The sequence below is a fragment of the Zonotrichia leucophrys genome, chromosome 19, assembly GCF_028769735.1.
Source record: "Zonotrichia leucophrys gambelii isolate GWCS_2022_RI chromosome 19, RI_Zleu_2.0, whole genome shotgun sequence".
Classification (NCBI taxonomy): Eukaryota; Metazoa; Chordata; class Aves; order Passeriformes; family Passerellidae; genus Zonotrichia; species Zonotrichia leucophrys.
The window spans coordinates 9,154,587-9,173,442 of record NC_088188.1 but is presented as its reverse complement, the minus strand read 5'-3'; the positions used below and the strand labels follow the sequence as shown (position 1 = coordinate 9,173,442).

The 18,856-nt window shown below is 45.1% G+C and overlaps 1 protein-coding gene across 1 annotated transcript in view; it reads right to left on the bottom strand.

Annotated features, from left to right (window-relative positions):
- The window catches only part of BRIP1 (BRCA1 interacting helicase 1), a 114,207-nt gene that overhangs the window by 81,285 nt on the left and 14,066 nt on the right, over positions 1-18,856 (bottom strand). Inside the window, exons 10-14 of the mRNA XM_064729389.1 lie at positions 18,471-18,603; positions 17,789-17,940; positions 17,534-17,705; positions 17,284-17,421; positions 14,194-14,355 (exon numbers count right to left, since the gene is read on the bottom strand). Of these exons, the coding sequence (XP_064585459.1) occupies positions 14,194-14,355; positions 17,284-17,421; positions 17,534-17,705; positions 17,789-17,940; positions 18,471-18,603 (757 nt within the window). The remainder of the gene's footprint in view (positions 1-14,193; positions 14,356-17,283; positions 17,422-17,533; positions 17,706-17,788; positions 17,941-18,470; positions 18,604-18,856) is intronic.

The window sequence follows — 18,856 nt, the reverse complement described above, 5'->3', positions numbered from 1 at the left end:
TCCAGAGGAACTGAATTCCCTCCCAAACCTTTCTCTGATTCCACAGGAACTGAATTCCCTCCAAACCTTCCAGGAGCAGCTCTGCTTGCCCCCAGCTGGAAGTTTTTGTTCCAATCCCAGGAGAATCACCTGGATCAATGTTCTGCTTCCATTAGGAAAGGATGGAACTGTCCCTAAAACATATTCAGACATTAAATCAGGGCACTGCTTGAACAAAATAGCCTTAAATTCCTGTTATTGCAAAGAGTGGATCTGGTCTGACTTCACCCACTTTTTTTGGTATTACAGGTTCCTATTAAATAATTTCTTCAATGATTAAGATGGTTTGGAAAAGTAGAGAATTTGCAGAAGTTATTTGAGAGTTGTTGAGCTAAAAACTTTGCCAAAACTTGGTATCAAATGACCCAGAATCCTACAGGCAGCTGAACTCCAGGAATACTGGAACTCTTCACTTTGGGGAAAAAAAGAAGGATTTACAAAGAATTTACCAATGTGGGGTCACAGGAACACTAATTTACTCCATTTTCACCTTTAGTTAAAAAACAAACAAGCCAACCCCAAAACAAAACCAACAACAACAAAAGGACCCTTGAGGTTAAAAGTGAACAGAAAGGAAACAACACAAAAGCGAAGGAAGAAAGGAAACAGGAATGAAATGGGAATAAAAGATTGAAGGGACAAAACAAAGTGCCTGGAAGGATTGGTGTGAAAGGAAAATTGAGTTTCCTTCCAAAAATAGGAGGGAAAATATTTGGGCTAACTATCCAATAAACCCTAATGTCCATTATCCCAATCTCTGAAATCCCTTTTTAATATTCTGGGGAGCTGTTCCAAACCACCATGAAAAGCACAAAGCCCCTCCACAAGAGCAAAGAAAGAAAGCAAAGCAAGCAAAGAAACCCAAGCACATTTATCAAAATCACCAAAATTATTCCACACTTTGGGAAGGACCAGAAGAATATTCATTCATCTCTGGGCCACAAGCCATTTACCAGCTGGCAGAAATAATTTACATTTCACCTTTTCTTCTTCTTAATCACCCCACTCACTTTTCCAAAGGTCATTTTAATCATATTTTTCACAAAAAAAAAGAGAAAAGCCTCAGTTTTGCTCAACACCCAGACATGTGCACTGCTCTGGGCTGGGGCTCCAGCAGCCAAGAATAACTGAGGCCATTGAATTATTTAAAGCAGTTGTTTGCACTCAATTAGATTTTCATGAAAGGTTAAGCAAGAAACTGATTCACAGCCCCTCCCCATGTTTATGGGAGGGTTTTAACACAGGAAAAGTCATTTGAATGACTGAGCCAATGCAAAATATAAACTTTTTTTCACTAAAAAAAGGTGTTTTAAACTTCAAATTTCATTCTCTCAGCTTCTAACAGATTTAATTTCAAGAGGATGTGAAAATATCCGTGCCAAAATATTTCATTTTTGAAATAAAATTTAATTTTAAAATAGAGCTTTAAATTCCCACTGTTAATAGGAAACTGGAGAGAAATATTAAACATCCATATGAATACACATGCACAGGGTAATAAAATAACCAGAAATAAATTGATTGAATGCAGCATTTCAATGGGAACAGGCCACACAAGGATGTTATTGTTATCAAGGAGAGGCTCCAGCTGCTTTCTCCTGCACATTTCCCATTTATGGCAGCAGGGGCATCACCAGCAAGGTTCTGAACCTGCCTGAATTCCTGCCTGATTTCCCTTCCCAAAGAACCACAGAGCCTCTGGAATGAAATGCTCCATAACAGCAAAATAGAAAATATTTTTAAAATGTAAATTATGAATGCAAGGGGCTGTGCGGGGCCTGGAGCCATGTCAGACATTTATTTATTCTGATATTTTCCATTTCTGCCAGAGTTCTGGAGGAAGATCAGACTGAGCTGTGCTAACAGGTGCTCAGGGATCCTCAGCACTGCTGGGAAAAGCTGCCCTGCACTGGAACTCTCCATTAACTCTCCCTGAGCTAATTCAGATTTGTCTCTTCATCTATTTCTTCACAGCAGAAAATGAGTTTGAAACTTCAAACCATGGAGGTGGGATTTTCAAGGCTTTCCCTGGAAATGGTGTGTTTTCAAATGGAGAAAAATTGTACTTATTTTCTCCAGGAGAATTTTAAATAAACATGAAATAAACCCAAATATTTAGGACCAAGAATGGTGTTGAGATCCCCACAAATGGTGGGAAATGTGGGGTAAAATCTGTGCTCATCCCCACAGCCACCGCAAGGGAAATTTCAATTTCCAAAAGGAAAGAATGAAAGAGATAAAGCTGCTGTGCAACCCAAGCAAAGCCTGAGCAGGGTGGAAATCCCCACATATGGTGGGAAATGTGGGGTAAAAATCTGCGTTCATCCCCACAGCCACCGTAAATTTAAATTGAAATTGAAATTTTGAAATTTCAATTTCCAAAAGGAAAGAATGAAAGAGATAAAGCTGCTGTGCAACCCAAGCAAAGCCTGAGCAGGGTGGAAATCCCCACATATGGTGGGAAATGTGGGGTAAAAATCTGCGTTCATCCCCACAGCCACCGTAAAATTTAAATTTAAATTTAAATTGAAATTTTGAAATTTCAATTTCCAAAAGGAAAGAATGAAAGAGATAAAGCTGCTGTGCAACCCAAGCAAAGCCTGAGCAGGGTGGAAATCTCTGTGTTATGAGCAGGGCTGTGATCACCACGGGCACACCCCAGCACAATAAAAGGTGAATAATTCATCAGCGTTTTCCAAGGCCCGCGTGCATCGCTCAGCTCGGGGGCAGCACTGCCAGGATTTCTCTTTGGGGACAATGACAAAGAGTGCTCAGCAGAGCAACCTGGAGCACTGAAGTGTGTGCCATGGCCATAAATCAACCCTGCAGCCACAGGGTGTCTCTCTGGTCCCAACATACCATCAATTTTTCAATAAGCCCCTTAAATAATGGAAAACGTGAACGGCGACAACGGTAATGAAAAATGAAATGTTTTGCACGCCAAAGACTTCACAAAAACACTGTTAATACCTTGCTTCTGCAGCTAAAGAAGATTTTTTATAGAAATTTTCTCCCCAAAAACCCAACATGTTTGCCCCCCAAACATTTTGTTCAGGCTTTGAGCTCTGTGGCAGCTGGTGAGGAACAACCTGCTCCAAACCAGGCTTTCTTTTGTGGTTTTAAAATTACCCAAGACAAGGAGTTCTGTGTTCCAGGAGCTGCTTGTACATCCACCCTAGGCTACATTACACCTTCCCATCCCAGGGAGGGAAAACCTTTCATGCAAAGAGAAAAAAAAAAAATTATTTTTAAAAGGAATGGTTTAAATCCTGGTCTGGAATAAAAAGGAAAATGATGAACTGGCCATGGATGAAGTCAGCATCTCCACTGCTGCTCAAGCCAAGCTCAGTCATCTCTGACCTCTTGGTTTTTCAGAATAAAGGGGAAAAATAACCCAAGGCAGCCCCTGGGGTTATCATTGACTGGGAGCCCGTCCAGGTGCCAGCTCTGAGCTGCCCAACAGGAAATGCTTCATGTCCTCCACCACATAAAACAGACAATTCTAAATAAATCAATCAATTAATACATAAATAACCTAAGTATTTATTCCAGGTTCCCATCTCGATCCCTTCTCCCTCCTTCCATTCTGTCCCCCTAAAACAAAAAAGCACAAAGAAAGAAATAACAGACTTTTTTTCTCACCTCATGATCCAAAATTGGAAGGAAAAGCTGAAAATGAAGTTTTTACTGTAGCACATTGCAAGTTGTTTGTTTTGAAATATTTTTGCTAAATATTAGCCCATTACTGAGCTATAAAATCCCAACTCAATCCCTTCTCCCTCCTTCCATTCTGTCCCCCTAAAAAAAATTAAGAAATAACAGACTTTTCTGATTCTTAGGAAAATAATTTCTCACCTCACTTCCATTCTGTCCCCCTAAAAAAAATTAAGAAATAACAGACTTTTCTGATTCTTAGGAAAATAATTTCTCACCTCACGATCAAAAATTGGAAGTAAAAGCTGGAAATGAAGTTTTTACTGTAGCACATTGCAAGTTATTTGTTTTGAAATATTTTTGCTAAATATTAGTCCATTACTGAGCTGTAAAACGAGCCAAAGTGCAATGAATACTCTTTGGAATTCATCACTCACTAATTAAATGTTCTCACACAGGAGCTTGCCTGCCCTATCAGAAGGTGAAACCGAGGGATGATTTTTCTCTTTTCTAAGATAGGAGTTGTTGGCTCCCAGACCTCCCAATGATGTCAAATTTCTCTGAATTTCAAACAGCCCAAGAACTCCTTTCAATACATTTCAGATTCAGCTTCCTGTATGAGCTGTTTCACTGCTGGTGCAGAGCGTGCTCCTGAGTAAATCCTCTGCAGTTGTTTCCTCTCATTTCTGGTGCTTTTCCCACACGAAGGAGTCACACCAGGCACTGAATCTCTCCCAGCCATGGCAGAGGGACCCCAAACTCTGCAGGTGGCAAAGGTTCAGTGTCCGGTTTTCGGCTGTTTGGAGGGCCTGGAAGGCCCGGGGTGGCCTTGGGGCAGCCGCGTATCAAAGGACGAGAAGAGGCTTCAGTTCTTCTTTCGGTTTTTATGTTTATTAATTGTTTATCTAAAAGATTTTCTCTCGGCCCGACAGAGCTCTGCTCAGCAGCCAGCCATGAGCACACTGTGCTGCCCTCCGGACAGTCACCTATCTTTATACCCATGGTTACGTGTACAATATTTATCATTTTCCCCCAATACCTTTCACCCTTATTGCCCAGTGCACTTTTAGTAATGACCAATCCCAAAGTGCCACCATCACCACAGAAGATGGAGGAGAAGAAGAAGAAGAAGAAGGACAGGACACGCCCCAATTCCTCCATCTTACTTCTCTAAACCCCCCTGTACAGAAATCCTAAACCCTGTGTTTCACTCTCTAATTAACCAATCCCTTCACCATTCACCCCGGTGAAACCCTCCTATCCTCATACAGGTGTCGTCTCCTGTGTAGGATCAAAGTCCAGCCACCAGACACTTCTGGAACATTCCAGGACTCCCGAGCCCCCCAAGGGTGCTCTCGGTGGCACCTCAGTGCTGAGGTGCTGAGATCCCACAGGTCAGAACATCAATGGCAGAATGACTGGGCAGGACACACCTTCCCAAGGATGATCTGTTTGTGGATATTATTCCCTGTTCACAGCTGCTTCCCTCCCTTTCATTAAAACCTCCTGAGGAAAAGGACATGTTCACTCTGTTATTTACTGTTAGGACTCCATCACTGACAGAGTGCAAACTTCCTGACTGTGAAAATTCATTTTCAATGCAGTTCCCACATAAATAGGAGGAAAAATATGCAAGCAGCAAGTGTTAATTACAAGGGAAATTGGAGCATGTGTTAACGAGCTACAACAATTCAGCTTGCAGCACTTTGACAAGTCAGAGCTCAGAAGTGAGAAACAATAATAGATTTTTCGTTTATTTTCCTGATGCTGTCTGCTCAGGGTATTTAAATTAACAGTGCAATAAAATATTAAAGCGCCCAACTCTCAGGGTGTGAAATTCACAGGCCAAACACTCATCTGCCAGCATGGCAGATAATTTTTTTAGACACAATATCCAATAATCTGCCACGACTGTCGCTCTGGATTGGGTTCATGTGCCGAGCAGCACCGGGAGCTGCTCTGGGTAAAAAGCAAATGCCACAGGGCACCTGAATTATTGCACAGCCCTGGCTGGTCAGCACAGCAAGGCAGCGCTGAAGGAAGCCATGAGCAGGGTGTTGGTGCATTTCCTGCAGCTGCAATGCACAGAGAGCCAAGGCACAGGTGGGGATCTCCCCTGGGCTGAGAGAAGGTTCCAGAACAAGGAGGGAACAGGGAAAGGGCTCAGGGCAGGGACAGCACAGAGCTCCAGCCCCAGGGCTGCTGCTGAGGCTCTGCACAGCACCAGGAGCTGTTGTAGTGTGTTGTTAAGTTTCTTGTGTTATTCCCCCAATTTATGTATTGTTCTCCCCTATTATGTGTAAAATGGTTTCGTTCCCCCAGTTTTTCCCGCCACTGCTAGCCTGTCAGCTAAGTTGCCATAGTAACCGCTATTCATAGTTGCCGATATGTAATTGCTCCTCCCCTGGTTTCCCTTATAAGTGAAAGTTGTTTCCTCCCTGTCCAGTCAATCACTCCCTTCCTCCTCCCAGGTTTCGAGAACCTTCTCCTCTCTGGAGATGGTGGCTGGCTGGGGTCCCAGGACACCTCCTTTACCTTTCGATTATTGGTCTCCATGGAGTGTCAGTTCTGTGAAGTTCATCCCCTCACCTTTCCCGCTTGGTTCCGCCTGTACCCCCCCCCCTCCTTTATAATCCTGTTTCACCCCCTATGGAGAAACTTTTTCCTGGTTGGTTTCCCCACGTTTGGATCCGCAACACCTTCAATAAACTGATGTTTAACCCCCGGGAAATGGTCAGCTCCGTTCCTCCCCTATACCAGCGGTGTGAGCCAGCCCGCAGCCAGCACAGCCCGAGGCCCTCAGACGCCCAAGGGCGCTGGGCGGGAATTGCAGAGGAGCGTCGGCCTTTCGCCCTCAGCAGTCGGACTCTAAACTTCGGGCCACATATGCCCCCCTCTGCACCCCTCCTTTATAATCCTGTTTCACCCCCTATGGAGAAACTTTTTCCCGGTTGGTTTCCCTGCGTTTGGATCCCGCAACACCTTCAATAAACCGATGTTTAACCCCCGGGAAATGGTCAGCTCCGTTCCTCCCCTATCCCAGCGGTGTGAGCCAGTCCGCAGCCAGCACAGCCCGAGGCCCTCAGACGCCGAAGGGCGCTGGCCAGGAATTGCAGAGGGGCGTCGGCCTTTCGCCCTCAGCGAGCCGGACTCTAAACTTCGAGCCACATATGCCCCCCTCTGCACCCCTCCTTTATAATCCTGTTTCACCCCCTATGGAGAAACTTTTTCCCGGTTGGTTTCCCCGCGTTTGGATCCCGCAACACCTTCAATAAACCGATGTTTAACCCCCGGGAAATGGTCAGCTCCGTTCCTCCCCTATACCAGCGGTGTAAGCCAGCCCGAGGCCCTCAGACGCCGAAGGGTGCTGGCCAGGAATTGCAGAGGGGCGTCGGCCTTTCGCCCTCAGCTAGCCGGACTCTAAACTTCGAGCCACATATGCCCCCCTCTGCAAGGAGCCAGCAAGGGCATTGCTTTCATGTCACCTCACCCACGGGTGCAGTCACCCAGAATATCCACCTGAGTGCACACAGAGCCAGCTGAGGGTGCTGCAAACTCACACCACAGCCTCAGAACATCAGCCACAGTGAAAAAAACCAGGATTTCCAGAGGAGGATCTTTAGAGATTCTCCAATTACAGTCAACTACTGGAAAATATATTTAAAAAAAAAACCCCAGAAACAAGAAAATGTTTCATGGCAGAGACTGAAAACAAAAAGGGATAATCTTGGAATGTGCAACATCATCCCTTCCCTTGAGCTGTCTCTGACACTTCCCTGACCTCCTGAGGAGACACCGCAGTTCACAAAGCCACCTGGAAACTAATAGGAAAAAAAGAATAAAAAGGATAAAAACTTTTCCTTTGCTCAGGAGCTCACAGAGAGCACAGGAACAGTCCCAGGGAAGGGCTCCCAGGTCCCAAAGCATCTCTGACATTTGGATTGCCTCTAACTCCCCAGAAATCAGGAAATCCCCCATAACTGGGCTGTACATCCATGATCCTGTCACACTATTTCAGAAAGAAAACACATTTTGCAATTATGCAGATTGTCAGTTATCATCTCCAAAGAGAAAATTTTATCTTGGCCTGCTGTTGGTAACCAAGCAGTGGGGAAAAAACAACCACCAAAAATAACAAAACTCAGATAACTCAAGGTCAAAAAATTCTAAATGAAAACCTTCTAATAAATCATTAAAGTTAATGATAACTCAGTGATTCCTCTGCAGAACCCAGCACTGTTCTGGCTCAGAGAGATGATCCTGCCAGGCTGGGAACTGCCAGCTCCAGCTGCAAATTCCATTTGGCACAGCTGGATTGAACTGATGACACTAAAGATAAATATTAAATACCTGCTTAGACAAAAACTCTCATTGCAGTTATTTTTGTATGGAGTTTTTCATTCCTTCTGTTCCTGGTTTTTTCTATTTGAATCAATTTCTCACCAGTGCCCAAAGCAGAGCAGTTGGGAGGGAATGGTTAAACCTTCCCTCTCACACAGGGATTTTTACAGACATTTCTATGCCCAAGTCAATGGGAAAAGCAAACTGTAGACTTCAGGAATCACATGGAGATTTACAGAGCTCTTGGAGCTCTCAGATAATTGTATTTCTGGATGACTGTGAGAGCCTCAATAGCCAGACAGTTTATATGACTGATATTGAAATGATGGAAAATAGAGAATTAAACTGAAAGTAGATACTGTATATGATTAATGGGAACAAAACCCCCCATAAAACATAAAGAAGCTGAGATAAAGTTCAAAAGGAAAACTTCCACTGCAGGGGAAGAGTAAAAAACAAGCAATGAAGAAATAATATGGACAAGTAAAATGAAATTCTACCTACATTTATTAGGTGCAAATGTTGAAATGAATAATTTGGGAGCCATTAGAATGCAGCTTATTTAGAGCTCATTTTCCCCAAATCAGGGCCCACAGACAGAAATCACTTCCCTGAGATTTCCAGCAGAGGAAGGTAAAGGACACTGGAAGGGTTTTTCCTTCCAAAGGGGAATGAAAGCCCAAAGGGTCCCTGTGGTGTGAGAGCCCACAGAACAGCTGGCATTGGGGCTGGCATTGGGGCTGGCACTGGGGCTGGCATTGGGGCTGGCACTGGGGCTGGCACTGGGGCTGGCACTGGGTGCCTGGGTCACTGTGGGCTGGCACTGGGCTGGCAGCTCTGGGGATGGCATGGGGCGGCATTGGGGCTGGCACTGGGGCTGGCACTGGGGCTGGCACTGGGGCTGGCACTGGGGCTGGCACTGGGGCTGCCACTGGGGCCGGCATTGGGGCTGGCACTGGGGCTGGCATTGGGGCTGGCACTGAGGCATGGGCTGCATGGGCGGCACTGGCTGGCACTGAGGCTGGCATTGGGGATGGCACTGGGGCTGCATTGGGCTGGCACTGGGCGGCACTGGTGGCACTGGGGCTGGCACTGGGGCTGGCACTGGGGCTGGCACTGGCAGGGCCCTGCCCAGCCCAGAGTGCCAGGACAAAGCCCAGGGCTGTTCAGTGACTGCTCCTCCCCCTGCTCTGTTTGGGGCCCAGCTCTGAGGGTGCCAGGACCCCGTCCCTACTCCAGCTTTGGGTCCCTCTGTGCCCCCTGGCTCACACAAATGAGAGCAGGTTCTCAAGAGAGAACCTCTCCCTTGGGAGCAGAAAGCAAATGCTGGCCACAAAGTCAGCATCATTATTAATTGACAATTATTTTGTAACTCACTCCTGAAATGCCAAACCTGTTCAAAGGCAGCTTCCTTTCCATGCCAGGGGTGCTGGGCAACATCTAAAGCATCTAAAGTTGGGTGACACCTTGAAACATTCTTGTTTCCTGCAGCATTTTAAGCTGTAACTGTGTCAGTTACATTCTCTAACACTAAAATTATGCAGAAAGTTCATGCTGATGTAACGTGAAAGAAGGAATTTCTGTCATAAATGACACAAACAGATCCTTACACCCAGCAAATATTTACACACAGGAGTAAATATTATACAAATACACACAGGATAAATATATATATATCTCTTCTTCAAAGCCCTCCTACAGCTGTCAACAGGAGCATCAAGGAGATTATTACTCCTGATGAAGCATTTACCCCTGCATTTAACAGAAATACCCAACAGAAAAAGTTCAGCATTTTGATGGAATTTAGATAATTCCTCAGAGCCCCATCTGTGGTGCAAAGAACGATTTTCCTATTTAATTTCAAGTTCACCTTTCAACTGCACGAACCTAATGGTTTCCAATTATTCCTCTGTACATAATACAAGCAAAAAGAGGCTGTGGAATGTTTCTCTCTTATCTGGATATTGTCATTTTACTGTCTCAAACTTCTAAAAACAAGCTTTTGGCTGGGGAGGAAACCAGCCAGCATCAGACCTAGTGGGGAAACCCTGCACTTGCTCAATGTCTGTGGCTCTTACATAGTTCCAGATGTTCAGAACATTAATAATGCACTAACTCAAAACCTCTTTTTGAAACTTTAGAATGTGCAAATTGCATTAAAACCTCTTTGCCCTCATTAATGGTATTGTTACAATCCCAGTACTCTGGAAAATGTTTTTTGGCATTTGTTTAACTTTGTGATATTGCCATTTACTCATTTTAACAGCCAGTGTTCAAATCTTAATGCTTTTAATAGGCTGGGCTAAACAGACTACCATCCTTTGGAAATTTATTGAAGTAATTTATTAAATAAGTAAAAGTTGTCTGAAAGCTGCATTGCTTTGTTTTATTGATGGCAGGAAAAATGGGTTTCTTATAATTTATTTACAAACCCACATTTCAGGAAAGTTTTAGAAATGAAAATATTGTCTTTTCAGAGTTCTATTACTGAACAAGAATTCATTACTGTTCATTACTGAAACAAGAATTTGTACCAATCTCAGGTATCTCAATAAGAAAAGGCTCAGACATTGAGAATTAATCATGGAATGAAATCCCTCCCTCAGCCTGCCCTACCTGGGGTGCCACATTCACCTCGGGCCCGTTTAAATCCACGTGGGCACAGCCAGGGGTTAAACTGAGCTGATTCCAAATCCTTGCCCTGAACCTGGACATCCTCAGTCTGCTGAAATGAAAGCAGCCCCACGCTGCTCAGAGTTAATTAATATTGTTAATTGCTGCCTGGCTGGAGCTGTGGGAGGGTGCCAAGGAAGCTTTGGCAGCACAAGGGCAAAGAGCAGCTGCAGAGAGGGCTGGGCAGGTTTGGAGGGCACAGGGACAGCAGCTCCAGCCCAAAGGGATTTGATCACCCAACCCTGCTGCTCCCACTGCTGAAACATCACCAAACACCTTCCCAAAGAGCAGGAAATGGGATGGGACTGGCAGAGCTTCAGATCTCAACCTGCAGCTCCTGAAGTCAGGAGACAAATAAAAACTGAGCATTTTTATTTACATTTTATAAACTGGGAGATTCAGCGTTTCTTTTTGCAAGTGGCAAAAGTGGCTGTGTGTCATCACTGCAATCTTACCCCAAAATTCTCAAGGTAAGCAGCCAGTGCAGCATGAATCATTTATATGCTAATTTATGCTAATTGTGCCACTATTCCGTGATCATAGTTTGGGTTGCAAGGAACCTTTGAATGGGATCCAGTCCAGCCTCCCTGCAATGAGCTCAGGTTTGCAAGCAGAGAATTGTTATCAGTTCCTAAGTTTTCCTGTAGAAAACACTCATTCAAACCCTTCCCAACTCCAACTGCACAAATCCTGCTTCCAGGTGATGCCTCCTCAATTAGCAGATCCAAATCCACCAACAATGCCTCAGAGAACACAACAAACCAAAGCAACATGAACATCATCATCCAAAGCTTTTGTTTAAAAAAACCCCACTAAGAAAGGTCAGTTAATTCATCATGATGGATTAGCACTAAAATTTATAAGCATTAGCATTTTTCTCCTTGCTGGCAAGGCTGACTTTGATATGACACATATTGAATGAATCATCCAAGATGCAGGCACCAGGCAAGATAGATCTTAATGCAGACAGGTTGGCAACATGAGCCCTAATGGGCCTTATCTTAATCTTGTTTAAAAGCATCCTAGATTTCTGGGCAATCTTTTCACCTTCTGATATTCTCTTTTATAGAGTGGTTTTTTGCTGGAGTTGCTACTGATTTTCACATAAATGCATTTTTGCTGCATAGTATCACCAGTTTTAGGAGCCTTAAAAATGATGGAGCTTTGGAATTTAGTGAATGTTGAGATCAAGCTGATTTTTTAAAAAGTCAAAGTGCCACAAGTCCAACAATGACATTAAAATTTCCATGTTGTTTGTGAATTTCCCCACATGAACCATCACAGCTGCTCATAGCAGGCACCTATCAAATGTGGGCATGTACAGCTGATGGCTCTTTGCCCATCCATAGATTTTCCTCCACTGCATTAATTCCATATATTTGCTATACATATATTTTAAACAGCCACTCTTCAATTAAAAATATATTTATTCAAATACCTGATTAAGAAAAAGGGAAATTTCCCTACTATTGTTTTTTCCTCCATTCACATTGCAGGTAGTAATTCCAAACAGAAATCCAATGTACACACCCAACTAAATTCCAGCTCCATCAAATTACCTGGATAGAAAGTACTTAAAATTCAAAGCATTGTCCTCAGCCTTCCAGACAGGAAAAAAAAAACCTTTATTTGTCACTTACTCAAAATTTGAAGCCTCAATTCATAAAACAGATTGAGCCATCAAAAAATCTGCTTAAATCATAATAGTGAGGTCCATGACCATGTGGATTAATCAGATCTTGACAGCCTTGAAAAATTCCTTTGAAGGCTGCAGCTTTCTAAAGAGAGGCAGCAATTTCCTGTGCAAATCACTTTTGAAATGCAAATATTCTTTATGATGATGAAAGAAAGAATACTTTGTTTTCCCTGTATTAATGTGCTTACATTATTCTGTATTTCCAACATATTAATCTCAGCCTTAAAGGCAACCCAATCCCGAATAAAAGCAGTAGGAAGAAAAAGGGCATCCATAGAAAAATATTGGCAATGTGATTTTAAAATATCATCCTTCAATTGTCTGCAATTTCTATTTATCAATACCTGGCTGGGCTCGGGGAGTGTTGCACAAAGAACAGAACACTCAGTGTGAGCAGGGTGACCTTTCAGGGAGCCAGAAGGGCAGGGGGGGAAGGTTCCAGAGCTGGCCAGCAATTGTTTTCCTCCTTTATTAAATGTCATTACAAAGTCTCTGTGTGCTTGCAATTCACATTACTATTCTCATAAAAACTTTCATAAATATTTGTCAGGTCTGGAGATGTGAGATCAACTCCCCAACATGACACACTCGGAAAGACAATGCTGGAAACTGAAAGATGCTCCAGTTAAATTCTTCAATAAATTGGAGATTTCTTGTAAGATCATTTCCTTTGCATGGAAGTGCAGGGTTTTGTGAGGTTAAATAAATTTATGGTCAGTAATCTGCTTTTTCCAGGGCTTCCATTACCTGGTCTGATGTGGTCACCTAATGGTTACTGGCAGGAATTGCACTTAAAGACATCCAGGCAAGACAACCCTCCCTCTGCAGCCTGCCAGTTAAATGATAAAAGATGAAGGGATTGTAAAACAAGAATAAATAGCTTTTATTTCATTTTGTAAAATATTCTCTGCTCAGGAACCTTAGGGATGAGCAGAAATGTCTGAAATTCTATTTCCAATATGCTGGTGTTTTTAATCATTTGGTAGGATTTTTTTTTTGAGAGGTCTTTGTGTTTTGTCTGTTAAGATGATCTTTTAAAATCATAAATAATCATTTAAAATTTAAAAAGTCACACCCTTGCAAGCAGTACAGGACAAATGAGTATGAGTTACAGAATTATCTTGCAGGTTTATATTCCTGTTCCTGACCATAAACAACAGGAACAACAAATAGAGAAGAAAGCAGAACTACTGGGAGATCCAGATTAACCATAATTAGATAACTGTTGTCAGTGAAATTAGATATCACATCGTTTGAAATGGAGAAATTTGATTCCTTTCAGCCAATGTCAGTGAGCAATTCCCCTGACTAAAGAAAAATACACTCCAATCTCCAATGCAGTGAAATGGAACAAGAAACAAGGGAAGGAGAAATTACCTGGATGAATTCTGCATTCTGATAGCACAGAAAGAACATGCAAAGACATTCCTGCTGCTGATTTATAGAGAAAGTATCATTTCATGATGTGATTTTTAATTTTTTTCTTAATAAACAATTTCTAAATCTTCAGGGAAACAACACAAGGAAAATTTATGGATCTGGCTGGTTTTATGGTAATGCTAATTGAAATGATTGTCTGTGTTAATAAGTGCATCTGTTGAGAAAACCAAAGATGTTTGCTCACGAACACAAACCTGAATGCCAAGAAGTAACAATACAATCCTGTGTTACTACATTTATTTGATAAATATTTCTGTATATTGATGTACAAACCACAGTGCAGAAAATCACCCAGGGCATTTTCAAAGGTGTGTGGTTCGGGGGAAGAACAGCAATTCACATTTCCTTACCTTGTAGGATGGCAAAAAGCACAAAATCCCTTGGCCGAGTGTCTGACAGACCGACAGCAGCAGGGCCCCCACCTCGTCCTGGAACTCGAAGGTCTCGGTGTGCTGGAAGGTGGCACAGAGCTCCCGCCCGCTGGGGCCCGTGCCCACTGTGCCAACCCACACCTGGGGCACAGGGACAGGGTTAATGCACTGGAAGGTGGCACAGAGCTCCCGCCCACTGGGGCCTGTGCCCACTGTGCCAGCCCACACCTGGGGCACAGGGACAGGGTAAATGTGCTGGAAGGTGGCACAGAGCTCCCGCCCGCTGGGGCCCGTGCCCACTGTGCCAACCCACACCTGGGGCACAGGGACAGGGTTAAATCAGCCAGCCTGGAGAAACCTCAGCAGGATCAATAATGAAATTCTAAGTGTGAGAGAAATGCACTGGAAGGTGGCACAGAGCTCCTGCCCACTGGGGTCTGCACCCACCGTGCCAACCACACTGGGGGCACAGGGACAGGGTTAATGTTCTGGAAGGTGGCACAGAGCTCCCGCCCGCTGGGGTCTGCACCCACCGTGCCAACCCAAACCTGGGGCACAGGGACAGGGTTAATCCCAAACCAGCCTGGAGAAACCTCAGCAGGACCAATAATGAAATTTTAATTCATTAACCACAGCAGGACCAATAATGACATTGAGAGAAATGCACTGGAAGGTGGCACAGAGCTCCCGCCCGCTGGGGCCCGTGCCCACTGTGCCAACCCACACCTGGGGCACAGGGACAGGGTTAAATCTGAGCCAGCCTGGAGAAACCTCAGCATTCACTATTGATCCTGCTAAGTGTGAGAGAAATGCACTGGAAGGTGGCACAGAGCTCCCGCCCGCTGGGGCCGGTGCCCACTGTGCCAACCCAAACCTGGGGCACAGGGACAGGGTTAATGTGCTGGAAGGTGGCACAGAGCTCCTGCCCACTGGGGTCTGTGCCCACCGTGCCAACCCACACCTGAGGCACAGGGACAAAGTTAATCCCAAACCAGCCTGGAGAAACCTCAGCAGGATCAGTAATGACAATTTATATGTGAAAAAATGCACTGGAAGGTGGCACAGAGCTCCCGCCCGCTGGGGCCTGTGCCCACTGTGCCAGCCCACACCTGGGGGCACAGGGACAGGGTTAATGTGCTGGAAGGTGGCACAGAGCTCCCACCCATTAGGGCCTGTGCCCACCGTGCCAACCCACACCTGGGGCACAGGGACAAAGTTAATCCCAAACCATCCTGGAGAAACCTCAGCAGGGTCAAGAATGACATTTTATATGTGAAAAAATGTGCTGGAAGGTGGCACAGAGCTCCCACCCGCTGGGGTCTGCACCCACCGTGCCAACCCACACCTGGGGCACAGGGACAGCGTTAATGTGTTGGAAGGTGGCACAGAGCTGCCGCCCACTGGGGCCCATGCCCACTGTGCCAACCCAAACCTGGGGGCACAGGGACAGGGTTAATGTGCTAGAAGGTGGCACAGAGCTGCCGCCCACTGGGGCCAGTGCCCACTGTGCCAACCCACACCTGGGGCACAGGGACAAAGTTAAATCTGAGCCAGACTGGAGAAACTTCAACATTTCATTATTGATCCTGCTAAGTGTGAGAGAAATGCACTGGAAGGTGGCACAGAGCTCCCGCCCGCTGGGGCCTGTGCCCACTGTGCCAACCCAAACCTGGGGCACAGGGACAGGGTTAATGCACTGGAAGGTGGCACAGAGCTCCCACCCACTGGGGCCTGTGCCAACCCACACCTGGGGCACAGGGACAGGGTTAATGCACTGGAAGGTGGCACAGAGCTCCCACCCACTGGGGCCGGTGCCCACCCAAACCTGGGGCACAGGGACAGGGTAAATGCACTGGAAGGTGGCACAGAGCTCCCGCCCGCTGGGGCCCGTGCCCACCGTGCCAACCCACACCTGGGTAAAGGGACAGGGTTAATGTGCTGGGAGGTGGCAAAAAGCTCCCGCCCGCTGGGGTCTGCACCCACTGTGCCAACCCACACCTGGGGCACAGGGACAAATTAATGTGCTGGAAGGTGGCACAGAGCTCCCACCCACTGGGGCCGGTGCCCACTGTGCCAACCCACACCTGGGGGCACAGGGACAAAGTTAATGTGCTGGAAGGTGGCACAGAGCTCCCACCCGCTGGGGTCTGCACCCACCGTGCCAACCCACACCTGGGGCACAGGGACAGGGTTAATGTGCTGGAAGGTGGCACAGAGCTCCCGCCCGCTGGGGCCTGTGCCCACTGTGCCAACCCACACCTGGGGCACAGGGACAAGGTTAAATCTGAGCCAGCCTGGAGAAACTTCAACATTTCATTATTGATCCTACTAAGTGTGAGAGAAATGCGCTGGAAGGTGGCACAGAGCTCCCGCCCGCTGGGGCCTGTGCCCACTGTGCCAACCCACACCTGGGGCACAGGGACAAAGTTAATCCCAAACCAGCCTGGAGAAACCTCAGCAGGACCAATAATGAAATTTTAATTCATTAACCACAGCAGGACCAATAATGACATTGAGAGAAATGCACTGGAAGGTGGCACAGAGCTCCTGCCCACTGGGGCCTGCACCCACCGTGCCAACCCACACCTGGGGCACAGGGACAGGGTTAATCCCAAACCAGCCTGGAGAAACCTCAGCAGGATCAATAATTAAATTCTAAGTGTGAGAGAAATGCACTGGAAGGTGGCACAGAACTCCTGCCCACTGGGGTCTGCACCCACCATGCCAACCCACACTGGGGGCACAGGGACAGGGTTAATCCCAAACCAGCCTGGAGAAACCTCAGCAGGATCAATAATGACATTTTAAGCAGGAAAGAAATGTTGAGATATTTGTTAAATTCATTTCAGTACTTGAAGTGCAGTAATTGATATTGCTAACAGCCATCTCATAGAGCATGAGCAACTTTTCCAGGGAAATGTGTCTAAAATTGCCTCTTAATTAATTTTAAAATGTCATTGTCCATTGCACTAAGCCAAGCAACAGTCTGGACCTTTCTTTTAACTGACAGAATGGGTTTGCCATCACTTTTATTTGGTTTTTAGATGGGAAGAGCCAAGCCCAGCCTACCTGGGAATTCCGGATAACGTGATTGGCCTCCAGCTGGATGGAAAACTTCACACCAAGCTCTGAGGAAAAGGAATCCATGGGAGAGAGAGTGCCTGATGTCAGAACAATTGTTCTGACTTCATTTAAGTCAGAAAAAGCCTAGGTGGGAGAAAGAAAAGCAGGAATTTAGAAAATCAACACAATCCCTTTCAGATCTGGTGTGTATTTGTTATCACTCAGATTATTTTATCTTTTTTCACACTCAGCTCACCACAGCAGGGTTCAAGCACCAGAAGTTCAGCATGTGGACAAGGGTTTTCTGCCTGGAACTCTTTTTGTGCTTGGGCCTTGGGAAGAAGGAACTTTTATCTGCATCATCACGTTGGTCTTCAGTCATCCAGGTGTAAGTTTGTTGTAGAGCAACCCTGTAATCATCTGCAAACCTACACAGAGACAGAAATATCAGTAAAAACCACAATTAAGCAATCAAATTGTGAGCATTCAGCTGATCAATGTCAGGCCTGACCTGCTGTTCTCTTTGAAGAGACAGGAAAGGACCATGAACAGGCCTTTGAGCACGATCTGTGCTGCAGGGCTCACAACTGGCACCTCAATAATTTCCTCTCTGCCATGCATAGAAACTTTTTCTTCTTTTTCCAGGACAGCAGCAAGATGTTTCTGCAAGAGGCAAATTCCATATTAACAACATTCTAAGTGTCTCCTCAAAACCAAAGTTAATAGAGATACAAGACTGTCAGCTCACTGCTTTAAAAGTTCATTTAAAATAAAGTCAGAGGGAAAGGGGCAGAGAAGGGCCAAGGGAAAGGGAACAACACTTTCCATTTTTAACAATGGTTTTAACATAACTGGCTTACACAGAAAGGAGGGATAAACTTGAAAATAGGGTAAAAACATTTCAACATTCAATAAAAATGCAGCTGGATAGAACAGGCAAAAATATCACTGGCTCAATGGTTCAATTTAAATAATTGTATGTGAGCAATTGTATCCTTCAAAACATTGCTTCTCCACAAATTCCAGTAGCTCGAGTGGGTTACTCCTGGTTTGCATCAGGAATCCTTTTCAGACAATTTTCAGTATTGCAGTAAATGAAAAACCTGTTTCCATTTAACTTCTGTGCATTTGGAGATGTTGAACACCACAATATTATGGATGGTGCTGCTCATTTATACAGCACACAAGATTACCTGTAGAATGGGGAAAGTGATGCCAGTTATTCCCATTTGGTGCAGGAAGTTGAGCATTTCTTTGCCACTCCACACCTTGCAGGCACTTTCAAAGGCTCTCTCCACCAGCTGCCCAGAGCTCTCCTGCAGCCAGCTGAAAGACAGAAAAAGCACAAATCATTTCAGCATTGATTTTAGAGATTTGGAGACACTTTGCACGTACAAAGCAAACCTCAAAAATTGCACCAGACTCCTAAGATGATGATAAATGTTTTACTACATGTAAGGAGAGAGATTCTGCTTTTCCTTTCTGCCTGTTTTTCACTGTTCAACTCCCATGGAACTGCTTTGGATGCAGCTCATTGAAACGAGAAGGGAATTTCTCCCCACATGTTTATACTTCATAT